Below are 12896 nucleotides of genomic sequence, written 5' to 3'. Positions count from 1 at the left end.
GGTCCCACAATGTACTTTCCTGACACAGATTCTCTGCTCCTGTTCTGACTAATGTTCCAGCAGGCAGGATGCAGGGGATGGTGCAGCCAACACGAAACTCTGCTGAAGCATTGAGCAGGCTGGAGAGTCAGGTAAGTGCCATTTAAACATGATATTTTAGGAAATTTCAGCAAAGTTTTACATGTTAGTTTTACAGCCCGATGAGGAAAATGAGGTAATACAGGAAATTTAAGGCTTGAAAATGTTTCCAGTACTTTAGGTGGGATCACTATCACCCTGTAATTTTCTGCTTTGTTTTTTTTCCACTCCTTTGTGTTTCCTCGTATCAGAATCATGTAGTACGAGGGTCTGTACTTTTTTTTCACATTTGTGTTTTTCACTTTTTATTCATGATACCTCTGTATGGCTGACAGTCTCCTGTCCATGTTCTCATAGAAAAATGTAGGTCCTGACACTCCTGTCATAGCTTAACCCCAGGTGGCAGCTCAGTATCACGCAGCTGCTTGTTCACTCTCCCCTCACCTGCTGATGGGATAGAGAGGAGAATAGGAATGTACAATAAAACTTGGTTAAGATGAAGACAGTTTCATAGGACAACAGAGAAATAATAATAATAATAACAACAACAACAGCAACAATAATAATAGAAGCATAAAATCACTATAATAATTATTAATAATATAGTATATAGAATATAATATATAAAGTATAACTTATGATATATAATATATAATAATATAAATAAATCAACATATATATTTATATATTATGTATTTATAATGTTATATATTGTATATATTATATATTTATTTATATACTTATATATTCATATATTTATTAATATATAAATAGTATGTAGTATATATTATATATTAATAATTATTATTATCAACGGCAACAATAATAATTAAAATAAATGCATATCTTATATATGCATTATGTAGTATATAGTATATAGTATTACTATATTGTGTAGTATATAGTATATACTACATCTTATATATGCATTATGTAGTATAATACCATTGTTGTTAATAATTATTATTATTAATATATAATATATACTATATACTATTTATATATTAATAAATAAAACTTATATATAAGTATATAAATAAATATATAATATATACAATATATAACATTATAAATACATAATATATAAATATATATTAATATTTATTTATTTATAATATTATATGTTATATGTTATATGTTATTAACAACAACAACAACAACAATAATAATTAAAATAAATGCAGAATTCAATGCAATTTCTCACCACACGATGACTAATACCCAGCCCATCCTAGAGCAAAAAAATGCTGGCCCCCAGCCAACTTGCATTTTATATACTGAGCCTGACATTATATGATATTGAATATCTCTTTGGGCTGCTTATGTCAGCTGTCTGGCTATGCCCCTCCCAGCTTCTCGTACACCTTTATCCTTGTGAAACATGAGAAACTGACAAAAGCCCTTGATTTCTTAGCAGTAACTAAACCCATCAGTGTATTATTAACATTATTTTCATACTAAATCTAAACCACAGCAGCTACTTGGAGAAAAATTAACTCTCTTACAACTGAAACCAGGACACCTTATTAGGTGGTGCTGAAGATATAGTATATGATAATGACAGAGCAGGTCACAAGCCACTGTCTTGAGCAGGTACAAGTACTGCCTGCTCGCTGTTCCACAATGATTGCCTGTGGCACATGTGGATCATGGTTACTTACTTTTTAAGCCTGTAAAAAAATCAAGTGTATCACAAACAAGTACGCCTCTATTTATGATAGGTGTTTAAAATACAAATACAGCCAGTGTTGTTTTGACTACAGTATTTCCCCTACTGCTCTTAAAGAATACAAAAAAACATTACTCGTGTAGCAAGATGCAGACATAGGATTGTATGACTATCTCAGCAAACAGGCTTATTTGCCCTTTGGTCATAGCAGTGTCGTTTCTGTTGTAATTTACCTATTTAATCTCCTTCATCCTTCATGATAACATAAAAGAAGTCTGATGTCTTCTGCAAGCAATTCTTTGCTTCCAAAGCAAATGAACATTTTTTAAATACAACTGTACCACTACCACTTTTAAAGGATGTGTGAATGTATTCACCTGGCATTTATGCTGTTACTTTATAATCTCTTATTTTAATCATATTATGCTGTTTGTCATAGTTATACACAGTGACTGATTTAGCTATGAAATGTACAAACAAAAAGACAAAATGTTCCCCAAGAGCTCGCTATCTAAAACCAAATGTAACATATTGCCAATAAGATCTATGTCAGGCCTGTTAGAAGAGGAAAATAAGTGTGCAGATAAGTTGAAAATAGTAAATCATAGTAGAATAGTCTACTGGGAGGAAAAAAGCTGAGTGAGTTCAATCCACTAAGAATATATTGTTGTACACTCACAAAAAAATTTAGAGACATAGTTTTGTAAAGATTTTTGTGCTTTAAATCTTTAGTGATGGATAAAGATTTGAACTGGGTGATTCTTTTGTATTTTAGTTACCTTCTTTCTTATTTTTAAGAGATTATTTACATAAAATACTATCTTAGAAACTACTGCACAAAAGCTAATGAAGAGTATTCTGACAATGTTAGAAGTTTAGAACAGTTTCTAGAGATCAACTTAAAGAAGCATCTCCCACTGCAGAACAGACAAGTTACTACAATATTACCAGAAATTTAGGAACTTTCGTCACTGTTGCAAAGGAGAAATGGGTGTCATATAAATATTCTCTGTTCCGTAGTTCCTGAAATACGACCATTTTCCACTTAAGAACAATGGAAAAATCCCTACACAAAGATTAATATTCCTTTTCTTACCTGCTCAGCTCACCGTTCAAGCTCTTAGAGTAAGATAAAATCAGTTATCATATCTTGAAGAGGGATCAGACAACAGAAAGAATAGAGAAACCTATATGAAAAATAGGACAAGTGTAGAAAATTGTCAGAAGACAGTACTGAAAAACACAGGAATGTGCAGAAAGAGCTGCTGAATTAACTGCAGAAATTATTGGTCCTGCTGCACAATATTCCAATTAAAACTCTAAATCTGAAAAAAACTTACAGCCCCAAATCATTGAGACTCTCAGAATGACCTTGTGCTTCTCCCCCATTCAGGTTGCAGGATAGTAAGTCACTAACAACTAAGCAACCCTACCTCTTCTCCTGCTACTTGCCTTTATTCCCATATGTCAAGGACAACAGGCAGAAATACTCGGTTTGTAGTAGCATAAACTAAGACAAACCTGTGGCCTCGAGTCCTTGCAGGCATGCCCACTATGTATGACTTCTTACATTCAATGGAGTTTGATATATTTATTCGTATAGGCAGGACTTCATGGTGCAAAGTCTGGACTGTTGATGGGGCTTTTTTTTCCTGGTAAAAAAGGTATATATTTGACAAACTCTTAATGCAGCGCTGTAACACGTGCATGGCACACAGAACAAAGCTGTTTTAAGGTAACAGCTTCATAAAGCCCTTCAACTTCTAGCTTCCTTGAAGATAACCTTGATGCTATACTTAGCTCGCAGGAGGGATTAAACTGCATGAACAACAGTCTCAGCATTTCTGCTTCCCAACCAGTGCAGAAGTCCCCTCCCTGTTTTCGCCAGTATTGCATCAAGTAGGGAAAACTTTTCAGGCACTTGAGGCAGATGTCATCTATATATATGTTGCTATCAGCCTCGCAATTAACCATTACAAACTCCTTTTCTACCTTCTGGCAGAAAACTTTCCAATCGTTCTACAAATTCTTGAGGTCCTCCATCCTATCCATTTTGTCTGACAGCTGGTTCAGAGACATGGTAGGGGGGGTGTAGGAAACACTTGAGCTGTGGAATATTACATAAATGACTGTGAGACCTGAAGGACTGTGCAGATAGGAGTACTGATGGTCCTGGTGTAGGCTGGCAATCCAAACTGTGCTAATCTACCTGTCCTTCATTCACTGCAAAATTTAGTAAACCAAGATTTCGGTACTCACTTAACTGATGTAATCCACTCGTCTACAGCCATCTACAGTGTTTTATCTGTTCACAGCAAAGCAGTGAGCTAGGGATTAGCAGCATGCAGTAACATACTACTAGGGATTAGTAACTATGCACTGAGAGCGAACTATCTCCTTGTTATACTGTTTTAACTTCTAGTGTATCCCTGAGCAGATTTTGATGATAATGAGCTTCATTTCCACACCATGTAGTCATTTTGCTATCATAACACTACCCAGCATAGCCTTGCTGTGAATCACAGATCTTTCCCAGCATTCACGAGTAATTTTGTGAGCCAAGAAATAATGGGCTCCTGAATGAAGTTGCTCCAGGAAAAGTTTATTCACAGCTTTTTAGCTGTTGGAAAGAGAGGAAAATGTCAGCATAGTAACTTACTTGCAAACCAAAGCAGCTTCAAGTGGAAGTGTATTAGTACTTCTTTTTTGAAGAAAAGAAAGCTCCCTCTCTAAATGCAATCTAGAAGTTTCACTTCAGCTTAAGACAGGTGATTCACAAAGTCCTTTTGGAGGGAAAATGGGATTTTGCTGGATTAACTTCAGTCACGAAGCCCATTGGTGGCTTCTAGTAGATGTCCTGTGGGGGAGGAGAGGGGAAACAGAAAGACCTCTCAGGGCCATTTTTGTGTACCAATTTAAAGAAAAACAGCAATGGAAATGCACTTATTTCAAATGAATTCCATTATTAATAAAACAATTAAATAGAGTAATACATTAAACAGACATTCTCTGTACAGTTATTAATAGTTAATTCTCTTGTCAATGCTATCAGAGAATTTTCAACTAAACTTATAAAGCATAGGCTGGTATGAAAATAATTGTTTCTACTGCAACATAGCAAAATGCAACAGATGATTTACATCTCATGATACTCTTTGTGAAAGTAGAAATGGTAGCCTTTATGTCTTGGCTAAATTCTCACATAAGTACTTTTCCTCTGTCTTCAATCCCAAGTACATGTTTCTTCTTGTCTCCTTGTCCTTGTCACACCTTCAAGCAATCTTTACAGTAAAGACAGAGAACCTTGCTCTGTACACATATAATAGTAGTGAGATAACTCCTCTGACTTCCAATTTCCTCCAAATGCTATGTGTATATCCAAATGATTTTACTTTCATAAAAAAAAACTATTAACACGTACAAACAAACACAGTATCTTTTAACAGACTACAGCAGAACCAGGTGAAGTATTATATAATCTAAATTCAGTGGTATCTTATAGAATCATGGACTCCTAGAATCACTGAGGTTGGAAGAAACCTGTAAGATCATTGAATCCAACTGTCAGCCCAACCTACTAAACCGTGTCCTGAAGTGACACACCTACATGCTTTTTGAACACCTCCAGGGGTGGTGACCGCACCACTTCCCTGGGCAGCCTGTTCCAATGCTTCATTGCTCTTTTGGTAAAGACATTTTTTCTAATATCTATCCTTGTTACCTGGGAGAAGAGACCGCACTCACCTCACTACAACCTCCTTTCACATGGTTGTAGAGCAATAAGGTCTCCTGTCAGCCTCCTCTTCTCCTGGCTAAATTACTCCCTCAGTTCCCTCAGCAGCTCCTCGTAAGACTTGTGCTCCAGACCCTTTACCAGCTTTGTTGCCCTTCTTCTGCTTACCCATTCCACCCAGCAGCTCCCTTTGAAATGTTCTTATGAATATTCTGGCAGCAGGAAATGGTTACCTGCCCTTGAAAGTTTTTATCTTCTTCTTCTTATCGTTTTCCATTTCAAGAAGTGAGAGTTCATGGACTATTACAAGAGATTACACTGCAACATTCAGTCATGTGTGATGTAAGATAAACAGTTCGCTAAGAATGTTGAAGAATCTTCTGTAGAAGTGTTAGATACTTGGCAAAGGTCTCTGAAAAAAATAAACCTGCATTTATTTTTGTCTTGGAACTAGGGACTGGATTCCCAGGAGTTTCTTCTAGTCTGTGACATTAATACTATGATACTGCATAATAAACCAGTGCAGTGTCTCAAGAGTACTCCAACCTGGCATAGGTATCACTGACATTTTCAGCGCATAATGTTTTGTTTAATAGCCAGACTATCAAGAACAACCCCACTTTGTGACCCCAGAGGATAAACTAATAGAATTCCTAGGCTATTAGATGCTTGTTCACCTTAAGCTCCACACTAACATTCACAAGAATTCAGTTCGCTTTCTGAAATCTCCACAAATTCTATGCATGACCAGGGGCTAGTGAAGCAATATTACTGTGTCTCACTTCCCCAGCAATAATAATGATGCAATAACTTCTCCCTTTTTGCCTTTTTGTCTGATTTTTTTAGGTGTTCTGTAATCTCTTTCAGAAAACATTAGCCTTAGTGATGGCTTTACACAGTTTATAGCATACTAGGTTTCCATTTAGCAGATGCTTTCAGTTGCTGCTATTAGACAAAAAGTATTATAACATTAACATAAAGTACGAGTTCTCAAAAAAAATCCAGTCTTTCAAAAATGCAGGAAATATTTCTACTTTATTTTCTAAAAAAAAAAAAGTTAACACAGAGGTAAACACAATTAGTTTATTTCAGCCAAGCTATTATCTTTTCATAGAATCACCAGGTTGGAAAGGACCCACTGGATCATCGAGTCCAACCATTCCTAACACTCCCTAAACCATGTCCCTAAGCACTTCATCCACCCATTCCTTAAACACCTCCAGGGAAGGTGACTCGACCACCTCCCTGGGCAGCCTCTGCCAGTGCCCGATGACTCTTTCCATGAAGAAATTTTTTCTGATATCCAACCTGAACCTCCTCTGGTGGAGCTTGAGGCCATTCCCCCTTGTCCTGTCCTCTGTCACTTGGGAGAAGAGGCCAGCTCCCTCCTCCCCACAATCTCCTTTCAGGCAGTTGTAGAGAGTAATAAGGTCTCCCCTCAGCCTCCTCTTCTCCAGGCTAAATAACCCCAGCTCTCTCTTTCCTGATAGCAATCACACTGGGTGATATTCAAATAAGTAAGCAGCGCATAACATTATTGAAATTAATTCCCATTATTCACTGGATTTAAAAAAAGATAAAAATCAGACACACAATTTGAGTGTGTGTTAGTGAAACTTCAACCATGGTTGGTAAATACGTATCCTTTAACTGGGCTTATCTTCTGACTGAATGTTAATCAGTATCTTCTGCAATTGTAAAAGAAAAGGAATATGAATATGCCATGAAATAAGAAACTCACGCCATTAAGAAATTATTAGAAGTAAAGTAAACAACGTGATTTCACAAAAACTTCTGTCTTCTTTTCTATTAATTTTGATCTCCTCTGCTTGGTTTTGCTCACCTCTGCATGTGTCCTACAGACCAGTGTAGGGCAATTAAAAACAGATAAGAAATTTAGAAAAAACTACATCTACGACACCACATCAGGTTTGGTTAGGAGGAATGGGTAAATTATTTTTTTCCAAAAACACCCATGTACTACTGAGATTTTGATGTGCAGTATGCTGTTGTCAGAGCAGAGTACAACTATTGAAGAAAATCTATAAAAGATCCAACCGTTGCTAGAAAACATCTAAATAGATCTCAAAACTCTTTAAAAACTGTAAAGTTTTAGATTATTAAAGGGATGCATTAAGCTATTCTACTTTGATTAGTGCATGAACAAAGTGCTTGGTTATGTTTCTGCTGAATTACATAGTTAAAATGTTCTTTTGTGCTACATTCACCCTTTCAAAAATACAATTTGAATATGTAAGGGTTAACAATGTCGTATGGAAAAAGTCCATTTCAGAATGAGAGATGTACCTTTATGAAGCTGTAGGTTAACTTTGAGATTTAAAAAATACTTTAGCGGGTCAGTTCAGCATCACTTTTCTGCTAAAGCTGGAAGAAAAGCTTATCATGAATACACCTTTATTTAATTTTCATGCTAAAACTTGAAGAAAATACAGTGAAGATATAAAATTTGACCTGCTTTAGGGAGGTGATTTCATTGACAACTTTATATCAGGATTATTCCCACTCTTTCATAAAGGCTGGAATTTTTCAGTATAACATTTTTCAAGATGTGATGAAGCCTTTTGGGTCTCCTGAATGATGAGAGAAACAAGGCAAGCCTCTGCCCTCACAATCCTGATTTATTAGGGGGATTGTCTTATTCCTCTAGTCAGAAACACAGTATACGTATGCGTGCTGGAGGGAGAGTGATGTGCAAGTTGTAGCTCACAAAGATGGGAAAGGGAAAGAGGAAAGTTGAGGAGTTATCAACAGAGAGTTCTGTATAAGATACCTCAGAGCTCAGTTGTGGGACAAGGCATGCTGGATTAGGAGAAGAACTTGTTATATTAAAAATAAAACATATGTCGATTTGTTGTATTTATGTGATTTTTGTCTCCATTTCAAGTGGAGTTGAAATATCTATGTAATCTCTAGAAGTTAATGCGATATAATTCACTATAGGATACTTCTGCTTACCAGCTTAGGGACGAAGAGAACCTTCTAGAGGTTTTACTCAGCTGCATGACTTCAGTGGTGCTGGGAAATGTGAAAATGGCGCCAGAAGGTAGAAGGCGATCTTCATAGGTTGAACCTACCCTGTGTGCTGCTGTCACGGTGATTTCTACCACATCTGTTCTGTAACTGATGGACACCTACCCTGATGAGTCAAAAATATTTTAAGAATATAAAACAGTCAGGTCATCACTACAGACATTGATTTTATACACATTCAGCTTATGCCATCATTTCTCCCTGTAGGAGCCTGTAGTTTAAAATCAATCCATTTGCTTTCACCAGGTAGAAGGAAGGAACTGGGGGTGAGAGAGAATCTAGGGAAAACCTAGCGAAGAGCTAGGATTCCCCTGCTTTGAATTCCCCATAGGTATAACTCGATGATCTAAGAGGTCTTTTCCAACCTGATGATTCTATGATTCTATGATAAACCCAGGTGAAAATTCTATTATGGTACTTGCTGTTATCACTTGCGTTCCCTGTAGCTGATCGGAACAGAAAGCGTAGCTTACTTTATAGTATTCAAATTTCTCTTGAGCTTAGAGCAAAGAATCTACAGAGCTGGATAACCTGAGGGTATATGATGCCAGCAGCTTTACTGACTTTCCTACACTCTTCTATTATCCCATATTCAAAACCACTTGACTTGAACACAATCTCAGTTCATTCCAATTTTGCTCCATTTTTTATGGAGTCAAAACCCCCTATGTCACCAACATTTGTTTTGTGGGTTAGGTGTTACCTGACAGTACCTGAACATACGATAGATGTATGGTGATAAAATAGAGATGTCTAGAGCATGTACACTACTGATACATTTGCTCTCCAGGTATCTATAAGACTTTTTTTCCAGGGGAATATTTGTGATGCTTTTCTCATGTTCTACTTCTGAGACCATTCTTTTTCCTGTCTTTTTTTTTTCTGAAGGTCAAAAGCCCCACTCATCTCCTGCCTTCATGTAACTGAAAATACCTCTTAGATTCATAAGATTTTACAGATGCCTATATATTATTTTGCATAATTTAAACAACTCGTGAATATTTCAGGTCTCATTTTAAACTGTGCAATTTTAAGATATGTGGTCATAGGGAGGAAGGACAAAGTAGTTCTCTAGTAGTTTTCATCCGGCTAAAAAAGAATGACTTGGAAATAATGCAAATTTATGCACTGTGCATTTGTGACAATTTTTAACAAGAAACTAATAGATAATTTGACTAACAGGCTGAGCAGGATACACTGTGGAAGACCAGCTGATGTATAAATTTTGAGAAGGCCATTTCAAGGCCTGTATTACACTTAGCCAAAGCAACTTTTCAATAATAAGGTGATCCAACAAGACGGATGGTCTTGTTGTAGTGATCTTCCTGTGCTTTATAGGACAGAATGATTTATTTCAAAGCAATTTAAGACACTTGTTTTGTGCTGATGTAATATCAGCAGGCAAATCCCCCTTCATTTAAATAATGGATTTTGATTTTGATTTCTGTTTATACTTTAACTACTTTCTAAAGAGTCATTTACACTGGTTCACATAACCACTAAATTTTTTCCCAAAGAAAGAAATTTTTACTTTAAATGTATTACTTCATATTTCTTAAGAAAAACCAACAGCCATAGCATGCCATATTTCTTAAGAAATTTTGCAAGTTCTACACACAGATTCTTAACTATTTGTGTTTTTATCCTCAAGGATTATGAATTACGTCTTTTTTTGCTTTCTAGTTTGTTTTATATGTTGCTTATAACTTTGGTCGATCTCCATTCCGAAGAAATGGGAATGGAAGAAACATGCTTAAAGAATATTTGTATCTTGTCTTGTGTGAGTTAAATATGAGTAGCTAAAGTATTTCAGATACAGAAGGAAAAAGAAGCACTCTCAAAGTAATAGGTTATTCTTTTTGCTCACCATCTCCCAGATTTTCTGAAAGACATGGAAGCACCTCTGGAAAAATATGCTATTCATTTGGTTACTATGAATGCTTCACGTCCTGAAGCCAAATGGGTAAACTGATATTTACCATCCTTTCAGCTGGCCACAAGCCTGTGTCTATGGAACAAAACTTTGCTATGTGCTTTGAAGAATTATACAGATGCCTGCCTTGGTGCCAAAAATAACCTTGAAAATACGGTACATTGTCTTAGATAAATATCAGCATTTGTTCCATTGTAATGTCTGAAAATAATATGCATGCTTACTCAAGCGATATTGTGACTTTTAGAAAGCTCAAGCTGATTTAAAAATGAAAGATGTATTCCCTTAGGTTATGCATGCTTGTAAAAGCAGTACTTTTTAGAAAATTATAGTATGAAGAGGCCTAATTAATGTAATGTTTGCATTTTTAAATTACTTACCATCATATTTTAAGTTTAGAACTTAACATTGCCTGTCAAAATTTGAAATGTGAGCTGAAAAAAATCTTTACATAGAAGAAACTGCTACATAAAATACTAAAAACCCATTAAAAAGTAAATATTTATCTATGCTGATAAACAGCAGGGGGGAAAGGCTAGAGAAGCTGTAAACTTGAAAACACTAATCCTAAATCTGACAAGCTTTATCTGCATTCTCCTTCGTTGGAGAATGGAGGGTATATCAGAGGCATCAGTAAACTGTGCCCTTGGCATTCCCAGCTGATGGTGGTTGGAGACATCAGTCCTAGAGGACTTCTGCTCACAGTCAGCTCTGCTGTTCCTAAATCCAACGTGCTTCTCTAATTCATATCAGGGTACCTAATTTTTAAACAGAAAGGACTATAACTATTTCTCAATTACAACTTATCCATAAGGTACATACTACCTGGAGAGGATTGGGGCTAATGAAGAGTCGTTATGCTGGTGGTATCACTCTTCTCATAACAAGATTTTCTGCAAGCCTTTGAGTGTATAGAAGCTGTGTAAAGAAGCTTTAATATAAAACAGGTTTTCAACAAGTTGACCCCTACATGGCTACTCTGATACAAAAGCGTTACTGGCTGCCTATGCAGGTCTAGTAGAAAGACAAATAATGTCAGTCAGGCTCTGAAAGCAAAAGGGTGAAAACCTAGTGGGGGAAAAAAAGCAGAGACAGCAACTTGCAGGTTCAATACCCAAATGTAAAACAAATGATAGTATTAAATCTGGTGTAATCAACTAGCAAGAAAGACTTTCTGAGAGGGCACACAGCAGGAGTATTGTAGAGTGGCAAAATAATAAGGAAGTTTTACCTTTTGGGACTGGAATGGTGCTGGACCTGTTCTTGCAGAAGTGCTTAAAACTTGTGAGTGTGCATTCTCAGGAGGAGGAGTCCAGTTCAGGAGGTAATCTTCTGGAAAAGAGATTTGAGGCTAAAATCAGAGAGCTCAGCTAGAAATACAGGAGTTCCTGGTTTTAGGGAAGGAAAGTAAAATTCTTCAGTATACATGTATTAGCCATGGTCTCTGCTATACTGCTGATCCAATTTGTATGTCTCATGGAGATGGCATTAGGAGCATTTGTGAAAGAGCCTATTGTTCAATCCTGATCCTTAGAAAAAAGTGTTTGCATTGGTGACAACTCTGGTTTTGGTTCGAGAGTTGCTCTAATCTTTGAAAGTAGCAAGAATGTACAGGTGTGTTTGTTCTGACCTGAGACGGGTATAACACAATCTCAGTTCATTCCAATTTTGCTCCATTTTTTATTCCTATGTGGAAGTAGGCACCCAATGTTATCAGTTAAGCTTTCAAAAAAAACCCCAAAAAGAATGTCTACATGGACAGAGTCAGCTGGCTATATGGCTTCTTGAGGTCCCACATGGAAATGACCTGAGATTTATTAATAGCATGAGTCACAGAGAATACAGTCATAAGACTTTAGTATAAAGCTAAGTTTTAAGGTCTTCAAAGATTTAAACAGTGAAATTTTGGAAGCCCAATAGCAGCTTTGGACTGATCTATGAGAATTCATGTGAATTTTCCTCACTGTTTTCACTTCAGTTGCATTCTGCCCCGTGTCCCTATACATAGTATGTACGATGCCTATTTTGGCTTTAAGACCTGAAGGTGCCAGGCTGTATGTGAATGGCCATGTATTTGGTGACTTTTGAATTTGATTCTAGCTTTGCCATCATTTGGACCTTATACGGCATTTGGGTGAATATCTGCCAAACCCAGACTTTCTTAGCTGTTCTTACAAAGACAACAAAGTAAGTTAGTTTGCAATGTTGCACTTCGATGCAGGACAAAAAGATATCTTCCTTTGACAGCAAGCAAGGGATGAGCAGTCCTGGTGGTAGAGCAAAGAAAAGCAGATCTGTATTGCCTTCAACCTAGTATTGTTCAGGCAAATGGCACATTACACAGTTATTAATAACTTGGGTTATTCGTTTATTTATTTTAAGAAAGAGAGGCTAAGATTGTGAGGCGTATAAAGCCCTTGCTCAGAATGCCC

The 12896-nt window shown here is 36.5% G+C and overlaps 1 protein-coding gene and 1 long non-coding RNA gene across 6 annotated transcripts in view; one reads left to right on the top strand and one right to left on the bottom strand.

Annotated features, from left to right (window-relative positions):
- IL15 (interleukin 15) overlaps positions 1-12896 on the top strand; it is a 40989-nt gene that overhangs the window by 9598 nt on the left and 18495 nt on the right. For all 5 annotated transcript variants that reach the window (XM_054065518.1, XM_054065517.1, XM_054065519.1 and 2 more), the window contains one exon: positions 2-131. In XM_054065518.1, coding sequence (XP_053921493.1) covers positions 69-131 — 63 coding nt within the window. In that variant the 5' untranslated portion in view covers positions 2-68. The remainder of the gene's footprint in view (position 1; positions 132-12896) is intronic.
- LOC128852056 (uncharacterized) lies at positions 2749-11797 on the bottom strand. Its single transcript, XR_008449669.1, has 4 exons — positions 11696-11797; positions 8457-8637; positions 4407-4604; positions 2749-2934 (listed from the first exon to the last, which is right to left on the bottom strand). It is a non-coding gene; the product is annotated as an uncharacterized LOC128852056 (long non-coding RNA).

Source organism: Cuculus canorus, chromosome 4 (genome assembly GCF_017976375.1).
Source record: "Cuculus canorus isolate bCucCan1 chromosome 4, bCucCan1.pri, whole genome shotgun sequence".
Classification (NCBI taxonomy): Eukaryota; Metazoa; Chordata; class Aves; order Cuculiformes; family Cuculidae; genus Cuculus; species Cuculus canorus.
The sequence above is the reverse complement of the archived record's forward strand: the minus strand, read 5'-3'. Positions and strand labels throughout refer to the sequence as shown.